The following is a 27,042-nucleotide window of genomic DNA, read 5'->3' on the forward strand; positions in this document are numbered from 1 at the left end:
CAACAGTCTGTTGAGAATTGATATGTGTATTTGGGCATTGATTGTTCCAATGTTCCCCACCGCAATGACGGTATTCTGAAGGGGGCTTTCTCCCCTGATTGTTGTTGACTGATGCATCATTGTTGCTGCTTGAGGAAGGAGTCTTGGATTTGGATGCACCTCGATCTCCTCCGTTTCTGTTAGGGCCACCGTTGCAAGGATGGCTCCCTTTATATCCCCCTCGGACAGGCGGCTGGGGCCTATCCTTCTGAGTTTCCAAATGATAATCCGCAAGGCACTCCGCAGCTTGAATGACCTTGGGCAGGGTATCTACCATTTGTCTTTGCAGCTCCATACGAGTATGAGGTTTCAAACTTTCTATGAATGCGAATAGTTTGTCTTTGTTCCCCATATCCCGTATGTTTAGCATGAGTGCGGATAATTCTCGCATGTAATCCTTCACTGACCTGGTGTGGCGGAGTTCACACAACTTTCTCCGTGCATTGTATTCCATATTTTCGGGGAGGAACTGTAGGCGTATGGCTGCCTTCAGTTCTGCCCATGTCTGGAGAGTATCTTCACCGACCCTGATGGCTTCATATTTCACTCGCCACCGGAGTTTTGCACCACCTTGAAGATATATGGCAGCAGTTGCTACCTTTTTGGCTTCTTCTAACTGTCCTACGGCATCGAAGTATTGTTCGATGTCGAAGATAAAGTTTTCCACTTATTTAGCGTCCCGAGCTCTGTTGTATGGCTTTGGCTCCGAAATTTTCAGATTTTGTGGCATTGGGGCAATGTTCATGGCACCCCTGATTTAGTTTTCGCCTCCTTTGAGTAGGCTTTGAAGGGCAGCATTGGCAACATTGAGCTAGCCTGTCAAGTTGTCTATGGTTTGCTGCATGGCAGTCAGTCTGTCTGCCTCTATTTCCCGATGGGCTAAATCCTCGGCACGATCCTATTGGAGGTCTTCAAATTTGCCATGAATTTTGGCTGCCTCGACGATTGCCGTTTGCCGGTCTTTCTCAGAGTCGCGACTGATGTTTGCTATGTCAACTTTGGCCTGCCACATTCTGCGGTCCAGGTCGTCCAACCTTTGCACTAGGCTGGTTTTTAGATCAGGCACCGTATCCACGATGGGCCGTAATACGTCAACCGTCTCTTGAAGGGTCGCGATGTGATCCCCATAATTCACCATGGTCATAAATGGTGGTGATGTCAATGAGTTCCCTTGTTCGATGTTGATCCTAGGCTCTGATACCAATTGTTACGCGGCGCCTTCCTGAAATTTCTTGGAAGGGGCGACGTAAGGCTAAGAAACCGATATCAGTGTGGTTGCTGTCTGCCAACTGAGGTCCCCTCCGTATGCTAGACTAGATTGTCAGTGCTGTACGAAAAAACCAATGTCGTGAACACTTGAGCAACGAAAATGAGCAATTGATCATGAAAGTTGATTGTATTGATGATGATGAAAGCTATTACAAAATGCTATGCGGTGTCGGGGGGAGAGACACCAATACAGAGAAATGATTAATTGCTTGAATATTTGAATGCTTTGGTCCCCCTTAATAATGCTTAAAAAAAATAAACTAAAGTTACATGACTAGACCTATGAAAGCTGTAGAAGTACACTGAAAATGAATGAAGTAAAACTACTCTATAATTACAATGAAAAGGATTTAGTCTTTTACGAGGTAGAAGCAAGTCCGTTGGCAGCAACTTTATCTTGAGCATCAGGGTCTGCGCGCGTTGTGCTGCTGGCGCGCGCGACACTATTTGGATCTGCCTGCGGCTGGGCGCAGGCGCTTGGCATTGGATCTGTACGTGTGGCATTGTCCGTGCGCACGGCGCTGTTGGCAACATAATGGTCTATGCGCGCGACATTGTCTGTGTGCGTAACACTGTTGAAATTCGCCAGCCGCTGGGCACTGGCAATGATTATAGGTGGGGCGACAGAGGCACATGCACTCTTATCACTTGGCGCTGCCGAGACCACGGGACCGACCGTGACGCTAGGCGTTGGGAGGCTTTCCAGGACGCCACAGGGCGCGTCCAAGGGTCATGGGTCGATGATGGAAAGCAGCCCACGACAGTTAGCACGCTTGCTTGCATAATGAGAAATTGTACCTGCACAAGACGAATACAGTTAGCCACAACACTTGGAACAAAATACCAGATCAAAAGGAGGTAACCATTCCACACTTATGTTGTTGGCATATTCACAAACAACAATGTATATTGAGGACTCAGACTACCTCTTAAAATCAACTAAACACGTCTTTACCAACTCACCCAAATCACCTAAATTCTACTATAACAATAACACAATGACTACGCTACACCTTGCTAAACACAAAACCAAGAAGTTATACTACCAATTACGAAAAATAAAAATCAAAAAGTTGAACTAATTGACTACTAACAAAAACAAGAAGTTACACTATAAAAACTATACAAGTATATGGCATGAATCAGACACTTAATTAGCATTAAACTCACAATAATATGGGATAGGAAATCAATTAGCACTCGAGGAAGAATATGATAGCCCACCCCACACTTCACATTTATCATCAACTACATTGTTCAAGACATATCACTAAATTGTTTGCTCAAAATTTTCACTTTGTGTAATTGGGGCATTTTATCAAACATGTAATATTGATAGTCAAAATTTCAAACTCAAATTAGGGAAGAACCACCCAAGTACATACCAACCACACAAATCAACAACAACCATAATACCCCACAAAATAGCAATAGTAGAAAATGCACGAATCTTTCAAAAAGAACCACAAATTTTCGTCCATAATGCACTCCACAACAAACTTCATCAAAATATAGTCAAACACCACTCACACTAACCAAATTTCACCCATAACAAGAAGAGAGAAGCAAATCCAACCATATGCAAGCATAATTTCGGCCATAATAATATAAACTTACTAAAAATCTACAAATTAATAACTACGTAGGGTTTAGAAGAATAGACTAAAACTAACTAAGAAGAGGAGAGAAGAAGACTTAACTTGAATATTGAAGGAGATGGGAGGATGGAGATTGCAAGAATATTAGGAGGGTGAGAGAAATTAGTGTGAGTTACAGAGAAAGGAAAGAAGAGAGAATGAGAGAGTAAGGGAATAGAAAGAAAAGGGGTCAATGAGTTAAAGGCAGAAAAGGGTGTGTGTGGGGGGGGGGGGGGGGGCATTCCAAACTAGGGAAAAATTGATTTTTTTCTTTTTTTATTAAATTATAAATATGACCGAAAATATTCACTATTGTGCCGCGGGGGTTGTGGCTCCCCACATGCCGCAGTTGTGATGTTTATCAAAAGGGCCAAAATTGTCAGGGTCACCTGTATGTCCTAGCGCGGCGTCCCACGCGGTGCAACATGCCAATTTTCTTGGAGTTTTGTCTCGTTTTACTATATTGCTCGCTAGGTTACTCCCAGGCTCTATTTTTCTCTTTTTCTGTTCAATTCATGCCAATACATGCCCCTACAATCACCACAACTTCTAAAATACAAATAATACTAGTATATTATAAATTAACTATTCTACAAAAGCAAGATTAGAAGTAGTTCTGAGTTATAGTCATCAGCTTGACCGTCACTTAGGCTCATTTGATCACAATGCTAGAGGATTGCTTATCAAGTCCTCCAACAAAAAATTATTTCAACCAGTGCCCATTCACCTTAAAACTTTCTGTTTCTTCTTCACTTTGAATTTCAATCGCACCATATGGTGATGTCCACCTTTACTTGTATTTTTTGGAGAATAATCTAAGTCTACTATTGTATAGCATAATTTTATCCCCTTCATGAAACTCTTTTGGCTTAATAAAATGATCATGCCACCTCTTCGTCTTCTTTTTTAAAAAATTATATATTTTCATACGTGTCCAATCTTAATTCCTCCAACTCATTCATCTTCGATAACCTATATTCACCTGTAGGATGAAGATCAAGATTAATAAACTTAATTGCCAATAAGCTTTGTGTTATATCTCAATAGATAAATGACATGATTTTTCATACACTAACTTGAATGGTTAAGTCCCTATGGTTGTTTTGAATGCAGTTATGTATACTCATAAAGTTTCATCCAACTTTATAGACCTATCCTTATGAGAAGCACTAACTGTTTTTCAAGAATTCGTTTAAGCTCCTAGTTAGCCACTTTAACTTGCCCACTAGTTTGGGCATGGCACAAGTTTCCTATTTTAGGAGTTACCCCCATACTTAGCCAACAATGCAGCAAACTGCTTGTTATTGTCACTAATAATGACTCGAGGTATCCCAAAGTGGGTAAATATATTCTTCTATAAGAATTTGTACACCATACGGGCATAATTGGTCCTAGTAGGGATTACGTCGAACCATTTAGAGATGTAGTCAATGGCTACTAAGAAGTACTCATAGGAATGGGACGATGGTAATGGTCCCATAGATTCAATGCCCCAAACATCAAAGATTTCATATACCATAATTGTGTACAAAGGCATCTCATCTCTCTTGCTAATGTTACATGCCTTTTGACACTCATCACATAAAACCACATATGCCCATGTGTCATTGTACAAATATGGCCAATCAAAATCGGCTTCCTTGACATTTGCTGCAATGCAATTTTTATAATAGTTCCCTCCAACTTCTCTATCATGACAATGAAATAAAATACTTGCCATATTTTCTGCTGGAACACATCTTCAAATCTCACAATCTACACACAATTTAAACAAAAATGAGTCATTCCAAAAATAACTCTTTACCTTACCTTTCAGGTTCCTACTTTGACAAAAGAGGTCACAAGGCAACTATCCACTAGCCAAAAAGTTTGCTACATCATTATATCATAATGGTCTCATCGAAGATCGTATCAATGGAGAAAATCTGCTTATCAGGGAACTCTTCTCTTATTTTCACTGTGTCTATAGGAGGTTTCTAAAGTCGAGATAAATGGTCTGCGACTTGATTCTTAGTGCCTTTTCAATCCATCGAGGTCAAACTCTTGAAGCAACAAAACCCACTACATCAGACGTGGCTTGGACTTCTTCTTACTCATAAAATATTTTAAAGTTGAGTGATCAATATGCACAATCACCTTACTTCCCACTAAATATGATCTAAACTTGTCGAAAGCAAAGACAACAACAAGGAACACCTTCTCTGTAGTAGCATAATTCACTCGTGTATCATTTAAAGTTTGACCTACATAACAGATAGTCCTAATGGTTTTATCCTTCCTTTGTCCCAAAACTGCTCCACAACAATATCACTAGCATCACACACTATTTTACATGGCCGACTCCAATAAGGTGTAACCATAATATAAGCACTAACAAGTTTTTCCTTAATTAGTTCGAAGGCCCTTAGACACTCCACAGTAAACACAAACTCGACATCATTTGCTAGAAATGCAGTCAATGGCTTGGTAATGCTTGAAAAATTCTTGATAAACCTCATATAAACCCACCATGTTCCAAGAAAATCCTTGTTCTTTTCACGAAAGTCGGTGGTGGAAGTCTAGCAATCACATCAATCTTTGCACTGTCAACTTCCATATCATTCGCAGTCACTTTGTGGCCTAGAATAATTTTTGCTCTTACCATGAAGTGACACTTCTTCCAGTTAAGTACCATGTTGGTGGCTTCACAATGTTTGATAAAAAGTTCCAAGTTCTTCAATAAGTTATCAAAATCATAAGCAAATAGAGAGAATCCATCCATGAACACATCCAACCGCTACTCGTTCAAATATGAGTAGATAGATATCATGCACCTCTGAAAAGTGGTCGGTGTATTACATAACCCAAAAGACATCCTCCGATAAGCAAAAATTCATATAGGACAGGTGAAAGTGGTCTTCTCAACATCTTAAGGGGCAATGGGTATTTGATTGTAGCTTGAGTACCCATCAAAAAGCAGTAACATCCATGTCCAACCACCTTCTCGAGCATCTGATCAATAAAGGAAGGTGGGAAGTGATCTTTCCTTGTTGCATCATTCAACTTCCTATAATCAATGCACATTCTCTATCCAGTGGCTGTTCTTTTGGGGGTCAACTCATTATCTTCATTTTTCACTACTGTCATACCCTATTTCTTAGGTAAAACTTGAATAGGGCTAATCCATTGGCTATTAGAGAAGGGAAAAATCACTCACGTATCTAGCAATTTGATGATCTCTTTTTGCACTACCTCTTCTAAATTTTTGTTCATCTTGCATTGAGGTTGCACTAATGGCTTGTTATTTTCTTCCAATAAAATCTTGTGCATGCAAATGGCTGGATTGATTCCCTGAATGTTAGCTATGGTCCAACTAATGGCTTTGTTGTACTTCCTTAGCATCTCCACCAGCTTTTGTTCTTGTTTACCTGTCAAGTAAGCAGAAATAATTATAAGAAAATTATTAGTCTCAAGAAAAGCATATTTCAAGTGAGTGGGGGAAGACTTTCAATTCCGCACAGTGCTTAGACGCCTTATTCTTGAGTTCCTCCCCATCTACTACTTGATTCTCAGTCTCAAGAGCTTTAGCCTCTTTCTTGATTTTTGGATCTTCATCCTCCACTGTGCTAGATTGAGTGATACAACTTTATCGAGAATCACCTACAAGCATGTCAAGCTTGTATTGTTTTTAGCATACTCCCCAAAAACATCAAACTTGAAGCACGAGAAAGTAGATGCCTCATTACTAGGATACTTCATCATTCTTTTTATCTGGAACACCACCTTCTCATTTCTGACTTTGAGCATGAGCTGCCTCTCATAAATATCAAGAATTGCTCTGCCCGTGCATAGAAATGACCTCCATAGAATTAGAGGCACATCCTCATTCACTTTCAAGTTCATCATAATAAAATCAACAGGGGTACAAACTTGTCCACCCGTACTAGAATATCTTCAACTATTCTCTCATGTATGATGGTCATCTGGACAGCCAGTTACAAGGACACTGGTATAGACTTGATCACTCCAAGCTCACCTTCAACTTTTCTAAAAACAAAAAAAGGCATTCGATTTATACACGCATTAGAAGAACATAAGGCCTTGTCAAATTTCTCAGTCTCCAAAGAGCATGGTATGGTAAAGCTTCCTGGATCCCCTCACTTTTGAGGAGTTTTATTTTGCAATATGGCACTACAAAGGGCATTTAGTTTGATCACTGTTATTTCCTCTAATTTTTTTCTAGATAAGATCTCTTTTAAGAACTTAGCATATGCGGTCTTATGAGTGAGCACCTCTGTGAAAGGATGTTCACGTATAATTGTTTGAGCATCTCCAATAATCTCCCAAAGCACTTGTCTAGTTTTTTCGGCTTCATCTTTTGAGGGAATGGTAGAACTAGTATGTGTCTACTCTTTTAAACCTCATTTTCCCATCACTACTCTTGCTCTTTTGCTCCTCAATTGCTTATGTGTGCTTGCCCACCTCCTTGGATCTAGTTTTTCAACCGGATCTATCAATATTTTTTTTCTTCTCAGAGATACAACTTTGATTGTTTCTTTCGGGTTCTTCTCTATGTCAGATGTTAGAGTTCTAGGAATCCTCTCATAGAACAAGTTAGAAATTTGCCCCACCCGTCTCTCCAAATTTTGAATAGCGATACTGTTAGCATCAAACCTCTCATCAGACTTTTTGATGAACGCTTTCATGCGGTCTTCCATACTAAGCTAATTAGACTGTGGTGGCTGGTATTGTTTCCTTTGCTGATTCTAAAAACCTAGAGGTTGTTACCCTAGGGTTTAGGATTGTTCTGCTGCCATGAGTTTAATCTCCCATTTGGTGAGCTCCATAAAAAATCTGGGTGTCTCTGACCTATAACATTGAAGTTATTACAACCTTGGTAATTTTCTCTATTATAGTTCCCCATAGTATTAACCTCCTCAACTGAAGCCTGATTGTAGACTGGTTTAGCATAGTTTTCCAATGATCATCTAGTCCTGGGTCCCACAATTTCAAATGCATCTTCAACCAAAGGTCGGTTCATGTTTACTCTTTGTCCTCCTTTCATGTAATCCGTTTCATCAACTCTAAGAGTTTTTATGCAATTTCCTATGCGACTACTTCCTGTTATTGGCCTGCTTCTCTTGCAGCCAAATCAACTACATCATTGCCATTTGTGGCCGTATTCTCTTGGGTCGAAGACTGCCCCAAGAAATTTTTGGTGAATTCTCTCTCTTTTCTTAGTTGTCGTAGGTGTTTCTCCTATTCCATGTCATCTGGAATTATTTCCTTTGCAGAGGATTGAGTCATACACCAGAGAAATTAAAATTGTTACCTGCAGAAGATTGAGAAAATGTGAATACAAGAAAATAAAATTAGTTCTTGAATTAGAACTAAAAATTATTTGGAACACTATTGATTGCCAATCCCCGACAACTACGCCAAAATTTGACGAGTGCAAAACCAACATGTAAAACTGAAGCTCGCTAGTCAAATATAGTATAGCAAAATTATCATCTGCATAGGGATTGGATTTAAATAATATTCAAATAAGTCATGGTTTACTGTTATTCAGGAACATTAACACTTGATTTGAAGTGATTATTAACTACAATTAACTACTAAATTAAGATTACAACTAATTAGACTTGATCACAGAGAGTGAGAGTTGAACTTAAATAGAATGTAAGCAATATGAGAAATAAGGGTCACGACAGGATAGGTGTAAGATAGCCATTCAGGATCTAACTCTAGTTGAATTCACTTCTAATATTCTAATGATTCTTATGAATTCACTCAATGATTATCTTAAATGTAAGGTCAAGATTCCTCTCTTGATTAAATTTGAAATCTACAAAATAAACTAATATGAAGTACTGTAAAGATATGGAAGAAAACGTTAATGGACTAGTCTTTTGGAAAACGTTTCTCGAATATTCTCCTAACTTGGTTTAATTAATAATTCAATAAGCTCTCTCAATTACTTAAAAAAATAACAAAATTAAATCAAACCAAATAATGCAAAGATAATTACCAAAATATTTCTCTTTCAATTAAATAAATCGGTGAATAAAGTTATAACCAATTCAAATGTCCATAAACGTATATACACAATTGAACCAGAATTAAATTCACAAATATAAATTAAAATACCATATCTATCAAACCATAGAGTAAAATACTCCATAACAATGAATAAAGTCATCTAAAAAAGGTTCAAAGACATAGAAACATCAACGTTAATGATTCGATATAAACTCCCATATTGCACATATTGTTAGTTGATAACTTGATGAAATCCTATGTCTCCTTGCCTAAGTTGCTCCTCCAATCCTTCGTAAGTGAAAGGTCCTCTAAAAATTATATTTTGATATATTTATACCATGTAGGAATGGGTTCGGATGAAACTACCCTCTTTAAGCCGAAGTGGAACATTGGGCTATAGAAAATCACATGTGCGGTGCCCCATGCACCGCGCTTGTGGAACTTATCAGAGAATGCATTTTATTTTTAGCAGGATCCATTTGCTCTACCGTATCGTGCCTTGCGCCACCCTATACGGCATGGTAGTGGAAATTGTTTTTGCTCTGGAATAATTTTCAATTTTCAACATCCAGACTTGGTGTGATGACACGATATATCATTTTGAGTCCTAGCCCTTATTTTCTTATTTTGATACCTCTAAAAGCTCCATTCAGTATTTTTCGATTTGCGTACACAATCCGTATCTTTTTCGAAAAGGTTTTATGTAAAAATTTGGAGAAAATATGATTTGTTGGCTTTACAAATAACTTGAGTTGACTATGGTCAACATTTTGTGTAAATGATCCTGAATAGTTGTTTTGACGACTCCCGTGGGTATGTATCATGATTTTTGACTTGGGAGTATGCCCGAAATTGAATTCAAAAGTCCCTAACTTAATTTGTCAAAAACTAGCAACTTGAAGGTTTAAAGATTTTCTAGGTATGACCGTAGGCTGACTTTATGGCTACCGAATTTGGATTTTTGTTCTGGGACTTCGTATAGGTTCATTTTGCTATTTGAAACTGGTCTGTATAATTTGATGCAAATAGGAGTTGGTTTGATGGGATTTGGATGCTCGGTTGGGATTTTAGAAGTTCTTGAGTTTTCTTTGAAATTTCACGCATTTTGACGTTCAACTCGTAGTTCTAGGTATTAGTATGGTATTTTGATCATGCTAGTGAGTTCGTATGATATTATTACAATTGTGTGCATGTTTGGTTTGGAACTCGAGGGGCTCAGGTGAGTTTTGGCTAGGCTACAGATCATTTTCTGACTTAAGAGATAACTGGTTTCAACTGTTTTTGGTGTCTGAAGCCTTGTGCTTCGTGATCGTGAAGGTACTCTCGCAATCACGAAGGGGAAAATGAGACTCGGCCAGAATCATTCTTCTCTCGAACGTGAGGAAACGATCGCAAACGCAAAGTAGTGGGGGGGCTTACCCTTCGCAAACGCTACCGTCTACTCACGAACGCGACCATCTACTCATGAACGCTTAGGGTTATGAGGATCTAGGAGGAGTTTGTCTGATACTCTTCGCGAACGCGATTATTGATTCACAAACGCGAAGGCTGGGGCATTAAGCCTTCATAAATGCGAAGAGTATCTCTCGATCGTGGAGGCCTTTGGCCGTTGATGCTTCGCGATCGCGTCAGGTACTTCGCGAACGCGAAGAGCACCTGACGCCCAGTGCTTTAAACATTTCAAAATCAGGATTCTCTTCATTTTTTACATTTTTCAAGTTTGAGCTCGGCCTAGAGGCCATTTGGAAGAGATTTTTCATCTCAACTTTATAGGTGTAGATTTTAAATTATTTCATTACATTTCCATAAATACCCATTAATTTTAACCTTTAATCTATGTTTTTTCATGGTAGAAGTTAGGGATTTATATAAAAATTAGAAATTTTGAGAAATTAAGATTTAGACCTCAAATTAAGGCGGTATTTCAAAACTAATGACATAATTGGGCTCGGGGGTGAATGGATAATTAGGTTTTGGTCTGAATCTCGGGTTTTGACAAAGCGAAATCGGGGTTGACTTTTATTGACTTTTTCCCAAAATCATTAAAGATTGAATCTTTCTCACTCGTAGGGTAGTTTATAAAATATATTTTGAATTATTTGAACTATATTTGGTTAGATTTGATTGGTTTGGAGGATAATTCTAGAGAAAAAGTCACGGTTGAGCATTGATTTGGTCGCAGAGTGAGGTAAGTATCATGGTTAACCTTGACTCGAGGGACTAGGACTTGTTGATTTATTTGCTATGTGTATTATGTGTGAAAATGATGTATATGTAAAGTGACGAGTACATATGTGTTGCTATTGGGTTAAAGTATGCGGGTGGAAATAGTTTCTTTATTCCAATTTGTTTATTTGACTATGTTCTCCATGCTTAGGTTAGATTATTGCTTTTAATTATTTGCTTCATATTTCTTTTTTATTTGAAGATGTTGGAATTTTGAAAGTCGAGTTTGTTATCATGGCATTATTATTGAAGTGAAATTGTTTCCCCCCTTGTATTTATATTCAGATTTGTATTATTTCTTGGTGAGGAAGAGTGAGAAGCATGAAGGGTGTTTCCGCACCTTATTTGCATTCATTATCATATATTAAGAGATTATAAGAGTAAAAGCGTGAAGGGTGATGCCGTGTCGATGAGTAAAAGCACGAAGGGTGATGTCGTGCTATTTTATTTATGATATCACATGGTGAGGACGAGAGTTAAAGCACGAAGGCTGATGTCGTGCCATCTTTATTTCATTGCCTTATTTTATTTCCGAAATTTGTGATTTACTTGGTTATATTGTTGCTTATTTCAGAAGATGTTATTTGGTGATTTTGTATTTTCCCTTTTTATGATACTTCCCCTTTTGCATGTCCCCGCCTAATTAATAGTTTTATCATTATTCTTGTTATTGTGCTGCTTTATATATATATATATATATATATATATATATATATATATATATATATATATATATATATAAAATAGAATTTTATATAGGTGTCTTGTCATAGACTCGCCACTACCTCGTTGAGGTTAAACTCGACACTTACAGAGTACGTTAAGTCGGTTATACTCATGCTACACATATGCACTTCTTATGCAGATATTGGTATTGGTCATAGCGGTGTGTAGAGGTGCGTCTACTCGGATCATAATTGGATTGGAGACTTGAGATAGAGTTGTTGGCATTCGCAGACCTTGAAGTCCCCTTCAATTTTCTACATTTATTGTTTATCTCATTCAAATAGTTGTATTTATTTCAGAATATACTTGTAGACTTATAGTTGCTCATATACTTGTGACTCTAGATTTCTGGGAGTAATTAGTATCGCGTTACTTTTATTCACACTATGCTAAATTTTGAATTTATTTCTCGTTAAATGTCATTACTTTATATTAATTATTAAAAACATAGTTAAACACTTTATTAATGTCTGCTTGCCTAGCAAGTGGATATTAGGTGCCATCACGGTCTCGAGGTTGGGGATTTCAGGTCGTGACAAGTTGGTATCAGAGCACTAGGTTGCTTAGGTCTCACAAGTCATGAGCAAGCTTAGTAGAGTTTGGTGGATTGGTACAGAGACGTCTGTACTTATCTTTTTAGAGGCTATGGGGCTTTAGGAAAATTTCACTTTTTTCTTTCTCTATCGTGGGATTTTATTCTATCATTGATGTTTGAATCATTCCATTCTTGTTATTTTGCTAGTGGTGAGAACACATGCAACATCTACAGCCAAGTAGGAGCCAGAGCCCCTTATTGCAGCCATTACCAGGGGTAGGGGCCGAGGCAGAGCTCAGCCTAGAGCCCGTGTAGAAGCACCCACTATGGAGCAGATGGCTCCCATATATCAGACTCCAACAGATTTGCCAGTTGTGATAGTTCAGCCTATTGTTGCTACATAGACCGGGAAGAGGGCCGCTATGTCTTCTAAGGGATTGATGAAGTTGGATAAGTTCACAAGGCTATTCCCTATTCACTTTAGTGGTGCACCTTCCGAGGACCCACATGATTACTTAGACCATTGCTACGATGTGTTGAGCAATATGGGTATGTTTGAGTTCAATGGAGTAGACTTTGTAGTGTTTCAGATGACCAGTTCGACCAAGAGATGGTGGAAAGATCATATGTGGAGCAGACCAGCTGGTTTACTGCCACACACTTGGGATCAATTTTCACAGTTGTTTATGGAGAAGTTTATTCCTTTCACTTTGAAAGAGGAGTACCACATGCAGTTTGAGCACCTTCAGCAGGGTAGCATAAATGTTACCCAGTATGAGACGCAATTTATGGACCTAGCTCGCCATATAGTTATCTTACTCCCTACTGAGAGTAAGAGAGTGAGGAGATTGATTGATGTACTTACTTTCAGTATTAGGGTACAAATGGACAAGGAGACTGGAGACGATATTTCTTTCTAGAGGGCCGTAGAGATTGCTAGACGGATCGAGATGGTTCATGGTCAGGATAGGGGGGTCGGTATCTAAGAGGAGGCCTCGTCATTTCTGTTGCTTCAGTGGTGCCTCATCTGGAGGCAGAGGTACTTTCGATAGAGGCCATCCTTCTAAGCCGATTCAGTCAGATCTCCAGGCATCCCACAGTGCTTCAGGAAGTCGTGGTTCATGTGGGTATCGACTGGAGCAGCCAGCCTACAGTGCACCTTTATCTCCCATCAGTACATCACCAATTTAGAGATATCATAATGAGTATTTGGGCCATCAAGGTCAGTTTCAGCTTCAGCAGCCGAGGGCTTGATATACATGTGAAGATACGAAGCATGTTGCAAGATTTTGCCCTAGGTCACAGGGCGACATGCCATAATAGGGTTCTCGTGCCATGGTTTCGATGCCGGTTGCTTCACCACCCTCTCAACCAGCTAGAGGCGAGGGCCATGGTTCTAGAGGTGGAGGTCATTCCATTGAGGTGGAGGTCATGCCATTAAGGTGGAGGTCAGGCCATTAGAGGTGGAGGCCAGCCAGCTAGAGGCCATCTGAGAGGCGGAGGTTAGAGAGGTGGGGCCCATCTCCATTTTTATGCATTTCCAGCTAGACCTGAGGTAGAGTCATCTGACGCCATCATCACATGTATTATTCAAGTTTTCCATAGAGATGCTTCAGTTCTATTTGATTCGGGCTCTACTTATTCCTACGCGCCATCCTATTTTACTTTGTATCGGGTTATGCCTCGTGATTCTTTGAGTGCTCCTGTATATCTGTCCATACCCATGGGAGATTTATTGTTGTAGATCGTATTTATCGCTCGTGTGTGGTTTATATCGGGAGCCTTGAGACTAGTGTAGATCTTCTACTTCTTGATATGGTGGACTTTGATGTTATTTTGGGTATGGATTGGTTGTCACTTTATCATGCTATATTGGCTTGTCATGCCAAGACGGTGACCTTAGCCATACCGGGGTTGCCTCAATTAGAGTGGAGAGGGACTCCTGGCCATTCTACTAGCAGAGTTATTTTTTATGCGAAGGCTCGGCATATGGTCGAGAAGGTATGTCTAGTATATTTGGCCTATATCCGTGATCCTAGTATGAAGGTTCTTTCCATAGATTCAGTACGAGTTGTGCGTGAGTTTCTAGAGGTGTTTCCTGTGGATTTTACAGGGATGCCACCCCACAGAGATATCAACTTCTATATTGACTTGGCTCCGGGCACTCAACCTATTTCTATCCCACAATATCGTATGGCCCCAGTTGAGTTGAAGGAATTGAAGGAGTAGTTGCAGGATTTGCTTAATAAGGGATTTATTAGACCTAATATCTCGCCCTAGGGTACACAGTGTTGTTTGTGAAGAAGAAGGATGGTTCGATGAGGATGTGTATAGATTATCGAGAATTAAACAAATTCACTATCAAGAACAAGTATCTATTGCCAAGGATTGATGACTTATTTGATCAGCTTCAGGGTGCCAAATTATTTTCAATGATTGATTTAAGAACTGGCTACCATCATTTGAAGATTAGGACATCAGATGTACCTAAGATAGCTTTTCAGACTCGGTATGGGCATTATGAGTTTCTAGTAATGTCATATGGCTTAAAAAATGCCCAAACAACATTTATGGATTTGATGAACCAGGTATTCAACCCCTATTTGGATTCTTTTCTGATCGTCTTTATTGATGATATTTTGGTATACTCCTGTAGTCGAGAGGAGCATGAGCATCACTATCAGATTGTACTTCAGACCTTGATGGATAGTTAGTTATATGCCAAGTTTTCAAAGTGTGAGTTGGTTAGATTCAGTTGCCTTTTTGGGGCATGTTGTATCTTCTAAGGGCATTAAAGTGGATTCTAAGAAGATTGAGGCAGTTCAGAACTGGCCTAGACATACTTCAGCTACAGAGATTCGGAGTTTCCTAGGTTTGGCAGGTTATTATCGCCGGTTCGTGGAAGGGTTTTCATCTATCGCAGCCTCATTGACTAGATTGACCCAGAAGGGTTCCCCATTCAGGTGGTCTGATGAGTGTGAGTTAAGCTTTCAGAAACTCAAGATTTCTTTGACTACAGCTTTAGTGTTGGTATTGCCTATGGGTTGGGTCTTACACTGTGTATTGTGATGCATCATGTATTGGGCTTGGCATGGTGTTGATGCAAGATAGTAGGGTGATTGCCTATGCGTCTCGGCAACTGAATTATAATGACCCAACCGTTCGTTCTGAGCATTTGCATTTCGTTCAGCTGTTTGAAGTCTTGAATAGCTTCATATGTATTATGACTTGTGTGAATCATCGATTTTGATTTTCGGGTGATTCAGGATTGATTTGAAAGAATGATTCTCAACTAGGAAGCTTTAAGTTAGAAGGGTTGACCATGTTTGACTTTTGTGTATTTGACTACGGATAGGAGTTTTGATGATTCCTTTAGGCCCGGATGGTGATTTTGGAATTGTGCATGTGCCCGGATTTGCATTTGGATGTTTCTAGAAGGTTTCAACACTGTTTGGCGAAAGTTAGAAATTTGAAGGTTTGGAATGTTCATAAGTATGACCGATAGTTGACTTCAGTGTTATCAGGTTCAAATTATTGTTTCGATAGTAGGAATAGGTTTGATATGTCATTTGGAACTTGTTATGTGGGATTTAAGGCCTCAAGTAGGTCTGTATTATGCCTTGGGACTTATTAGTATGTTCGTATGGGGTACCGAGGGGTTCGGGTAAGTTTCAGATAGGTTTAGGTTGTGCTACACTCATTTTTTATGTTTAGTGTCATCTCTTCTAACATAAATGGTACTACATTAAGAAAATGAGCTGCAAATTCTATTTTTATTGAAGAATTAGATCCGTATCATAATTATAGAGCCATAGCAAAAAGAATTATCGAATTTGGACATCGTATGGGGGGAGTTATGCTCATTTTAGTGTTAGAGAAGAAAGTTGGTGCTTTGCATATGCGAAGTTGGGTCCACATCTGCGACCCTGCAAGTGCGAGAAATGGTCCTCAAAAGAGGAAATGACAGCTGGAAAACCGCAGGTGCGGATATTTGGTCGCAAAAGCTAAAATCCCGGTGTATAAAAAAATCAGACTGCGTTCTTTTGATATTTTGAGCATATCTTGAGTTCTAGAGCTTCGATTGAGGTGTTTTTGCAGCGTTCTTATCGTCTTTTCATGGGTGTCAGTTTCTAAATATAATTTTTGTATTTTAATATGATTACAGAATTTTATTTTTGAATTAATCCATATTTTGATTAGAGAATTGGGGTTTTTTATCAAATATTTATCTAAAGTGAATAATCGAGTTTTGAACATCAATTCAGAGTCGAAATTGGATGAAATTAGTATGGTTGCACTTATATTCGAATGGGTTATGAAAAATTTTGTGTTTTTTCAGGCTCCGATGTGCGGGCTCGAGTTTACCTTTTGGTTGATTTTGAGTATTTGATTATAGATTCGAACTTTTTCGTTTGGGTTTGTTTCTTATGACGCTATTTGATGTTTTTGAGTTGCTTTTGGTTAGTATTGAGCCATTCGGAGGTTGATTCATCTGGGATGGAATTTTTAGAATATTATTTAGCTTGCTCGGTATTTGATTTGGCTTGTTCGAGATAAGTAATATATTTAAACTTGGATTTGAGGGTATTTAACCCTGAGAACTATGTTATATGAGATGTACTGAGGGTATTTGTTTTACTTTAATATCTTGTTACATCCGTGTTCTCCCTACTTGTTTGTTTATCTGAGATGTGAATCATGTTAGAAAACATGTATAGGCTATGTGGATATTTGGTTGAGACCTAATGAGACTATTTCTATCATTTTGAGTTATCTGATTTAATTGTAATTATACACTCAGTCATGATTCATTATTTGCATATCATATCTCAGTCTCTATTCATCTTCATTGTTACATTGCATGTTATCATCGTTTTTCCATATCTGGAGTTGTTGGGCTAAGAGGTATGAGATTGTGAGCCCTTGAGACGAGAGAGGATGATGACTGGGGTGGGTCACAGAGCCGAGTTGAGAGTGTTGTTGTGGATCAGGCTGCACGCCGCAGCAAGCCATACCGACTTTATTATTTATTATTATTATGGATCGGGTTACACGTTGCAGTAGGCCTTATTGGATTTATTATTATTATGTATCGAGTTGCATGCCGTAGCAAGCCTTATTGGCTTTATTATTATTATGAATCGGGATGCACAACGCAGCAGGCCTTATAGGCTTTATATTAGCGCTTGGGCATGATCCGTCCCTTTGAAATCTGACATACCAGCAGCGAGCCCAACATATAATACATATATATATATATATATATATATATATATATATATATATATATACATGTGCTTTGGTGAGGGACTTATGAGCCAGGCACCCGTATAGTGCTGGGTGATTGTGGAAGAATTATGAAAGTACTTCTCTTGGAATGATTATGTATGAAGGAAGTGTTAGTCACTTGAGTGGTTGAGTTGAGATCGGCTATGGTGATTCACGTGTTCTGTGGATTTAGAAACTGGGAGTTCCTCAGAAGCAGATTATTTCATGGTTGTGGATTGTGAAGATGTGGCCGAAGTTAGCCAGATGGTAGTATGTGTTATAGTTAGGTCATTTTGGACTTTTGGAGGGTTATTTATCCATTTAGGGATGATCGGAGTTGATTTGGGGGTCCATTGGTAGGCCCAATGAGAATGTGTATTCTACAGCGGGTCAAATTTGTTGACTCAACACTGTTAGTATTGAGATGTGTGTCATTTGGTTAGAGTTGAGCTTGTTCGTATTCTGATATATTCTATGTGTTACTCTTTTATGCTATGATGGGTTGTGATATGTTGGTTATATACACACAAGATGGCTCTTAGGGTGTCGAATGATTGATTATACCTTAGTTATGGTCTTTTCGGGTTGTGGTATATTGTGTTATTCACTTCTCCATGGTTGTGGTCATGCACTTCGTGTATTTGATGTCGAATTGTGTGTGGTTGTTGATTATGAGCATTGTGGCTTGAGATATTTCATATAGACCGATGTTTGGATGAGGTCACGCATTGCAGTGGGGTTATGTTGGGCTATGATCCTTTATGATAGATTCGTCTATCTTGGTTCTACTATGTGTGATGGGTTCATAGCATTGTGTTTGTGGTGGTACTTGTGGAGCTTGCAGGATGGTTCTCTCATTTGAGTCATTTTTCATGTTTGAGTACATTCGAGTTGTTGCTTGTTTGGTGTACGGATTGCACAGTTTATGGCTTTAGGTTGTATTGGTGTAGCATGTTAGTAGAATAGGTGTGTTGGATGAGATGAGGTTATTGTACCTAGAATGGGTGCTATCAAATTTGATTACTGTATGTTTGGAAGAATAATATCAGAAGTCAGCTTAGAATTTGGCTTGGGTTCTTGTCAGACGAGAGTGAGCTCCATGACTTGTTGATCTGATGAGTGGTTATGAGTCTCTGCGTGTTCCTTTCATCATCGACAGTGTTCGAAGGTTTTGAGCGAGGTTTTATTTGATATGAGGTTTATTACCGGTACTGGATTTGTTTTTTGGCAGCTACTGTGATAAAAAAATTATTGCTATGAGTATGCGAGTTATGTGGTATATCGTGTGATTACATCTTGGGTTATGGGTATGGCTTGATACAGCTTGTTCATACTTATACAGTGTATATATGCGAGAATCGGGTTTTGTATTGGGTTCAAGATGTGGAGATTTGATTCCAAGGTTTATGGGCTAAGTTTGAAGGAAGAATCTTCGGTTATGTTGAGTTGAAAGACTTATATGGATTGGGGTGACATGGGACCACCCCCAGGTATGTGCAAGGTGAGTTTACATAGTGATTTGATGGCTTCGGAATGACCCTTGGCATGTTCAAGTACGAACGCATGTTTAAGTGGGGGAGAATGTAACAACCCAACCGGTCGTTTTGAGAATTTGCATTTTGTTCAGCCGTTGAAGTCTTGAATAGCTTCATATGATGTATTATGACTTGTGTGAATTGTCGGCTTTGGTTTTTAGGTGATTCAGGATTGATTTGGAAGAATGATTCTCAACTAGGAAGCTTTAAGTTAGAAGAGTTGACTAAGTTTAACTTTTGTGTATTTGACCTTGGATTGGAGTTTTGGTGATTCCTTTAGGTCCGTATGATGATTTTAGACTTGGGCGTGTGCCCGGATTTGCATTTGGATGTTTCTAGAAGGCTTCGACACTATTTGGCGAAAGTTGAAAATTTGAAGGTTTGGAATGTTAATAAGTTTGACCGAGAGTTGACTACGATGTTATTGGATTTAGATTATTGTTTCGAGAGTTGGAATAGGTTTTATATGTTATTTGGAACTTGTATGCAAAATTTGGGTTCATTCTGGATTGGTTAGACTTGAATTGGATGCTTGGTTCGAAGTTTGAAATTTATGAACTTAAGAGATTGAACTTGACCGATGATTCGTGGTTTTGATGTTGTTATGTGGGATATAAGGCCTCGATCAGGTCCGTATTATGTTTTGGGATTTGTTTGATTAAAGATTCGACCCTTTTTATTTGGGTTTGTTTCTTATGGCGTTATCTGATATTTTTGAGTTGCTTTTGGTTAGTTTTGAGCCGTTCGAAGATTGATTCATGTGAGATGGAGTTTCTAGAGTATTGTTTGGCTTGCTCGGTATTTGATTTGGCTTTCTTTTGAAGTAAGTAACATATCTAAACTTGAATTTGAGGGTAATTAACCTTGGGAACTATGTTATATGAGATGTATTGGGGTGACACACATGCTAGGTGACGGGCGTGTGGCCGTGCACCTGGGTAATAATGATTCAAGTTGACTATTAGACTATGACTAGACTTGTTTTGCTGTTATATCTTGTTACATCCATGTTCTCTCTACTTGTTTGATTATCTGAGCTGTGAATTATGTTAGAAGACATGTTTAGGCTATGTGGCGATTTGGTTGAGACCTAATGAGACTATTTCTGTTGTTTTGAGTTATTTTATTTAACTTTAATTATACACTCAGTCATGATTCATCATTTGCATTTCATATCTCAGTCTCTGTTCATCATTCATTATTACATCGCATGCTATCATCGCTTTTCCATATGTGGAGTTGTTGGGCTGAGAGGTATGAGATTGTGAGCTCTTGAGACTGAAGAGGTTGATGACTGAAGTGGGCCATGGATCCGAGTTGAGAGTGTTGTTGTGGATCGGGTTGCATGCCGCAGTAAGCCATACTGGATTTATTATTATATATTATTATTATGGATCGGACTGCACATCGCATCTGGCCTTATTGGCTTTATTATTATTATGGATCGAGTTGCATGCCACAGCAGGCCTTATTGGTTTTATTATTATTGTGGATCGGACTTCACGTTGCAGTAGGCCTTATAGGCTTTATATTAGCTCTTGGGAAACCCTCCAGAGTCTAACATACTAGCAGTGAGTGCAGATATATATATATATATATATATATATATATATATATATATATATATATATATATATATATATATATATACGTACTTTGCTGAGGGGCTTATGAGCCAGGCACCCGTATAGTGTTGAGTGATTGTGTGATGAAGTGGGGAAATGAGACAAATAACTTGAGTATGTTGAGGGTGAGAGTAACTAATAATATTACCATGAAATCATTCATTTGACATGCATACTTGGCATATAGGCATAAAGATGTATTTTTTCTCATGCTACACAGTATTGTGACATTCATGATTTCACATGTACATTGATATGTAGGCATTGAGATGTATATTCCTCATGCTAGACAGTATATGATAAGTGATGACTTGACATGCATATTGACATGTAGGCATAGAGATGTACTTTTCTCATGCGATCTGATAATAAAATATCTTATTTGTTGTTGAAAGTTTGGTAATTCCGGTGAAAGATTTGGGTTTTATGTTATACCTAAAAAACATGTCTATTTTTTTTGTAACTGTGAACGAGTAGAGCATAAGATCTTTTGAGTTATTACTTGTACTGCTTTCATTATATTGTTACGAGTTATTTTTAGATATTGGTGTTGGACTCTGACCGTTTTTCGAGCTCGTCACTGCTTTCAACCCAAGATTAGGTTTGTTACTTATTGAGTACATAGAGTCCGTTGTACTCATAATACACTTCTGCACCTTGCGTGCAGATTTTGGAGATGATGTTGTTGTGTACGGCAGAAACTGGCATTGAAGATACACGCGCATTCTGGTTATTGATGCCTTTTGTTCATGGTAGCTTTAGATTTGTAAATCTGTTTATGTAATATTTCGAACAGAAGATATATTTATTTCATACCATCTTTGTAAACTCTAAGTTTTTGAAGCTTATGACTTGTACTACCAATACTTGAAATTTTGTATAGAAAGCTTAGTTATTTTATTTATTGATTCTTGTTTGTCCTATTTGAGTTGTGTTGTCTATTATTTGTCTTACTTAGCGGGTTGGGTTAGGTGCCACCATAACTAGCTGGATTTTTGGGTTGTGACATGAATGTTCATGAGTAGAATTACCTTGTTCATGACTTGGAGTTGGCAGCTATTGTTCATGCATTGAAGATTTGGAGGTATTATTTGTACAGCATGTCATGTGAGCTATTCACAAATCATTGGAGACTGCAACACTTGTTTAAGCAAATGAATCTAAATTTGAGGCAGCGGAGGTGGTTAGAGTTGTTAAAAGACTATGATATTATTATTTTGTATCATCACGGGAAGGCCAATGTGATGGTTGATGCCTTGAGTAGAAAGGCTGTGAGTATGGATAGCCTTGCATATATTCCAGTTGGTGAGAGACCACTAGCATTAGATGTTCAGGCTTTGGCCAATCAATTCCTGAGCTTAGATATTTCGGAGCCAAGCCGTGTTCTTGCTTGCACGATTTCTTGGTCTTCTTTGTACGAGCACATCAGAGAGCATCAGTATGATGACCCTCATTTTCTTGTCCTTAAGGACACGGTACAACACGCTGATGCCAAAGAGGTTTCTATTAGAGATGAGGGTGTTGTAGATGCAGGGTCGAATTTGTGTGCCCAATGTGGATGGGCTACGTGAGTTAATTCTTGAGGAGGCCCATAGTTTGCGGTATATCATTCATTCGAGTGCCTCCAAGATGTATCAGGATTTGAGGCAATATTATTGGTTGAGAAGAATGAAGAAAGATATAGTAGAGTATGTGACTCGGCGTTTGAACTTCCAGCAGGTGAAGTACGAGCATCATAGAGCTTGTGGTTTGCTTCAGAAACTTGAGATTCCCGAGTGGAAAAGGGAGCGTATTACCAAAGATTTCATTGTCGGGCTCCCATGGACTTTGAAGAAATTTGACGTAGTATGGGTCATTGTGGATAGTTTACCAAGTCGGCACATCTCATTCCGGTGGTAGCTACCTATTCTTCAGAGCAGCTAGCTCAGATCTATATTCGGAAGATTGTTCATCTTCACGGCATGCCAGTGTCTATTATCTCTGATCGAGGCACACCGTTTACATCTCTTTTTTGGAGGGTTGTACCACGGGAGTTAGGTACACGGGTTGAGTTGAGTAAAACATTTCACCCCAGACGGACGGGCAGTCCGAGTGCACCATTCAGATCTTGGAGGACATACTACAAAACTATGTTATGGATTTGGGGGTTCGTGGGATCATTTCTTGCCGCATGCGGAGTTTGCCTACAACAACAGCTACCAATCGAGTATTCAGATAGATCCTTATAAGGCCTTATATGGGAGGAAGTGTCGTTCTCTAGTTGGTTGGTTTGAGACAAGAGAGGCTCAGTTGTTGAAACTGATTTGGTTTGGGATGCCTAGGAGAAAGTCAAATTGATTCAAGATTGGCTTCGTACAACCCAGTCTAGGCAGACGAGTTACGCTGATCGGAGGGATCGTGATGTAGAATTCATGGCGGGAGAGACGATATTTCTACGGGTTTCACCCATGAAGGGCGTGATGAGATTGGGAAAGAAGGGCAAGTTAAGCCCTAGGTATATCGATCCCTTTGATATCCTTGAGATAGTTTGTGAGGTGGCCTACAAACTTGCATTGCCACCCAGCTTATCGGCAATTCACCCGGTGTTTCATGTTTCCATGCTCCGGAAGTACCACGGTAATCCGTCGCACGTATTAGATTTCAACTCAGTCTAATTGGACAAGGATTTGACTTATGAGGAGGAGTCGGTGGTTATTCTAGCACGACAGGTCCGAAAGTTGAGGTCTAAGAGTTATCCTTTTATTAGAGTGTGGTGGAGATGTCATCCGATCAAGGCAGCTACGTTGGAGTCTGAGTCCAATATGCAGAGTAGATACCCACACCTTTTCACCAGTCTAGGTACATTTCTATGTTCGTTTGAGAACGAATGTTTCTATTAGAGGTGGAGAATGTGATGACCCGATAGATTATTTTGAGTTCTATCCCTTATTTCTATATTTTGAGACCTCTACTAGCTCCATTTAGTATTTCTGGATTTACGTGTGCAGTCCGTGTCTTTTTTCGAAAAGATTTTACGTGAAAATTTGGAGAAAACATGATTTTTTGGCTTTAAAAATCACTTAAGTTGACTATGATCAACATTTTATGTAAACAATCCCGGATTAGTATTTTGACGATTCTAGTGGGTCCGTTTTGTGATTTTGGACTTGGGCATATGCCTGGAATTGAATTCGAAAGTTCCTAACTTGATTTGATTTGATTTGTCGAAAACTAGCAACTTGAAGGTTTAAATATTTCCTAGGTTTGACCGTAGGTTGAATTTATGGCTACCAAGTTTAGAGTTTAGTTTCGAGACTTGGTATAAGTTCATTTTGCTATTTGAAACTGGTCTGCAAAATTTGGTGCAAATCGGAGTTGGTTTGATAGGATTCGGATGCTCGGTTGTGATTTTAGAAGTTCTTAAGTTTTCTTTAAAATTTCGTGCATTTTAATGTCTGATTCGTATTTCTAGGTATTATTTTGGTATTTTGATCAGGCGAGCGAATTCATATAATGTTATTACACTTGTGTGCATGTTTGGTTTGGAGCCCGAGGGGCTCGGGTGAGTTTCGGATAGGCTACAGATTAAGAAATAGTTGGTTTCAGTTGTTTCCGGTGTTTGAAGCCTTGTGCTTCGCATTCGCGAAGCACAAAATTGGACTGGGGCAGAATCGTTCTTCACAAACGTGAGGAAACGGTCACGAACGCGAAGTAGTGGGGGGCTTACCCTTCGCGAACGCGGCTGTCCACTCGCGAACGAGTAGGGTTATGGGGATCTGGGAGGAATGTGTCCGATACTCTTCACAAACGCGATCTTTGGCTCGCGAACTCGAATGATGGGGGTTGTAAGCCTCCGCGAATGCATTCACGATCACGATCACGTCAGTTGCTCCAAGAACATGAAGAGCACCTGACGCCCAGTGATTTAAACATTTCAAAATCGAGATTCTCTTTATTTATCACTATTTTCAAGTTTGAACTCGGCCTAGCGGCGATTTGGAAGATGTTTTTCATCCAACTTCATAGGTTAGTAGATTTTAACTTGTTCATTACATTTTCATAAACACCCATTGATTTTAACCTTTAATCTATATTTTTATGGCAGATTAGGGATTTAGGTAGAAGTTGAGAATTTTGAAAAATTAAGATTTAGACCTCAAATTGAGGTCGGATTTTGAAACTAATTACATAACCGGGCTTGGGGGTGAAAGGGTAATTGGGTTTTGGTCGGAATCTCGAGTAGACTTTTGTTGACTTTTTTACAAAAGCATTAAATATTGAATTTTTTTCACTCGTGGGTAGTTTCTAAAGCCTATTTTGAATTATTTGAACTATATTTGGTTAGATTTGATTGGTTTGGAGGCTAATGCTAGAGGAAAAGCCGCAGTTGAGTATTGATTTGGTTGCGGAGTGAGGTAAGTGTCGTGGTACTTGATGAATTTAGGGATTATGACTTATTATTTTATTTGCTACATGTATTATTTGTGGGAATGACGTATATGTAATATGACGAGTACATATGCATTGTTATTGGGTTAAAGCATGCAGGTGGAAATTGTTTCTTTGTTCTAAGTTATTTATTTGACTATGTTCTCCATGATTAGGTTAGATTATTACTTTTAATTGTTCGCTTCATATTTATTGTTCATTTGAAGATGATGGGAATTTTGATAGTTGAGTTTGTTATCATGGCATTATACAACAACAACAACAACAACAACAACAAACCAGTATGTTCCCAACATATGGGGTCTGGGGAGGGTAGGCAGTACGCAGACCTTACCCCTACCTACTGCAGGTAGAGAGGCTGTTTCCAATAGACCCTCGGCTCAGGAAGGGTAAGAAGAAGAAGAGGAAATCAAGGAAGGAAGGAAGAAATAAGGAAGAGAAAAGAAAAAGGGAGAGATAAAGGATAAGTAGTACCAAATAATAGCAACAGGGAATACAATACCTGAGGCGAACAAAACCACATAACGTAATAAAAATCTAAGAATATGAAGGGACATGCGTGCTACTAAGACTATCGGTGAAAAACTAAAAACTACCCACTAACCTTCTACCTTAATCTTCGACCTCCACACCCTTCTATCAAGGGTCATGTCCTCAGTGAGCTGAAGCAGCGCCATGTCCTGTCTAATCACCTCTCCCCAGTACTTATTAGGCCTACCTCGACCCCTTCTCAAACTCTCCATGGCCAACCTCTCACACCTCCTAACAAGAGCATCAATGCTTCTTCTCTTAACATGTACGAACCATCTCATCCTTGACTCCCGCATCTTGTCCTCCACGAAGGCTACTCCCACTCTGTCCTGGATAGCTTTATTCTTAATCTTATCTCTCCTGGTACACCCACACATCTATCTCAACATCCTCATCTCTGCTACTTTCATCTTTTGCACGTGAGAGTTCTTGACTGGCCAACACTCAGCCCCATACAGCATAGCCGGTCGAACCACCACTCTATAAAACTTACCCTTAATTCTTGGCAGTACATTCTTATTACATAAAACCCCGGAATCGAGCCTCCACTTCATCCATCTCGCTCCGATGCAATGTGCGACATCTTTGTCAATCTCCCCGTTACCTTGGATAATAGACCTGAGATACTTAAAACTCGCTCTCTTGGGGATAACTTGAGCATTAAGCTTTACCTCTACGTCTGCTTCATGGGTCCCTTCACTGAATTTGCACTCCAAGTATTCTGTCTTGGTTTTACTCAGTTTGAAACCTTTAGACTCCAAGGTCTGTCTCCAAACCCCCAACCTCGCGTTAACTCCGCTTCGCGTCTCGTCAATCAACACTATATCATCGGAAAATAGCATGCACCAAGGCACCTCCCATTGGATATGTCGCGACAGTACATCCATCGCCAAGGAAAATAAAAACGGGCTAAGAGTCGATCCCTGGTGCAACCCCATCATCACAGGGAAATGCTCTGAGTCACCACCCAAATCTTGGCATCATCATACATATCCTTAATCACCCTAATGTACGCAACCGGAATGCCGCTAACCTCCAAACACCTCCACAAGACCTCCATCAGGACTTTATCGTACGCTTTCTTAAGGTCAATAAATACCATATGCAAAATCTTCTTCCTCTCCCTGTACTGATCCACTAATCTCCATACCAGATGAATCGCTTCCGTAGTCGAATGCCCTGGCATGACTCCAAACTGATTC

The 27,042-nt window shown here is 39.2% G+C and overlaps 2 protein-coding genes across 2 annotated transcripts; one reads left to right on the forward strand and one right to left on the reverse strand.

Annotated features, from left to right (window-relative positions):
• The first annotated feature begins 12,875 nt into the window (after window positions 1–12,875).
• On the forward strand, window positions 12,876–13,373 carry LOC138906197 (uncharacterized). Its single transcript, XM_070194725.1, has one exon. The coding sequence runs from the start codon at window positions 12,876–12,878 to the stop codon at window positions 13,371–13,373; it is 498 nt and encodes a 165-aa protein (XP_070050826.1).
• A 12,535-nt stretch (window positions 13,374–25,908) lies between these two features.
• Window positions 25,909–26,727, reverse strand: LOC138906198 (uncharacterized). The gene is made up of 2 exons (XM_070194726.1): window positions 26,459–26,727; window positions 25,909–26,200 (listed from the first exon to the last, which is right to left on the reverse strand). Exons 1-2 carry the CDS (start codon window positions 26,725–26,727, stop codon window positions 25,909–25,911), a joined length of 561 nt encoding a protein of 186 aa, XP_070050827.1.
• Window positions 26,728–27,042: the final 315 nt, after the last annotated feature.

The sequence above is a fragment of the Nicotiana tomentosiformis genome, chromosome 2, assembly GCF_000390325.3.
Source record: "Nicotiana tomentosiformis chromosome 2, ASM39032v3, whole genome shotgun sequence".
Lineage (NCBI taxonomy): Eukaryota > Viridiplantae > Streptophyta > Magnoliopsida > Solanales > Solanaceae > Nicotiana > Nicotiana tomentosiformis.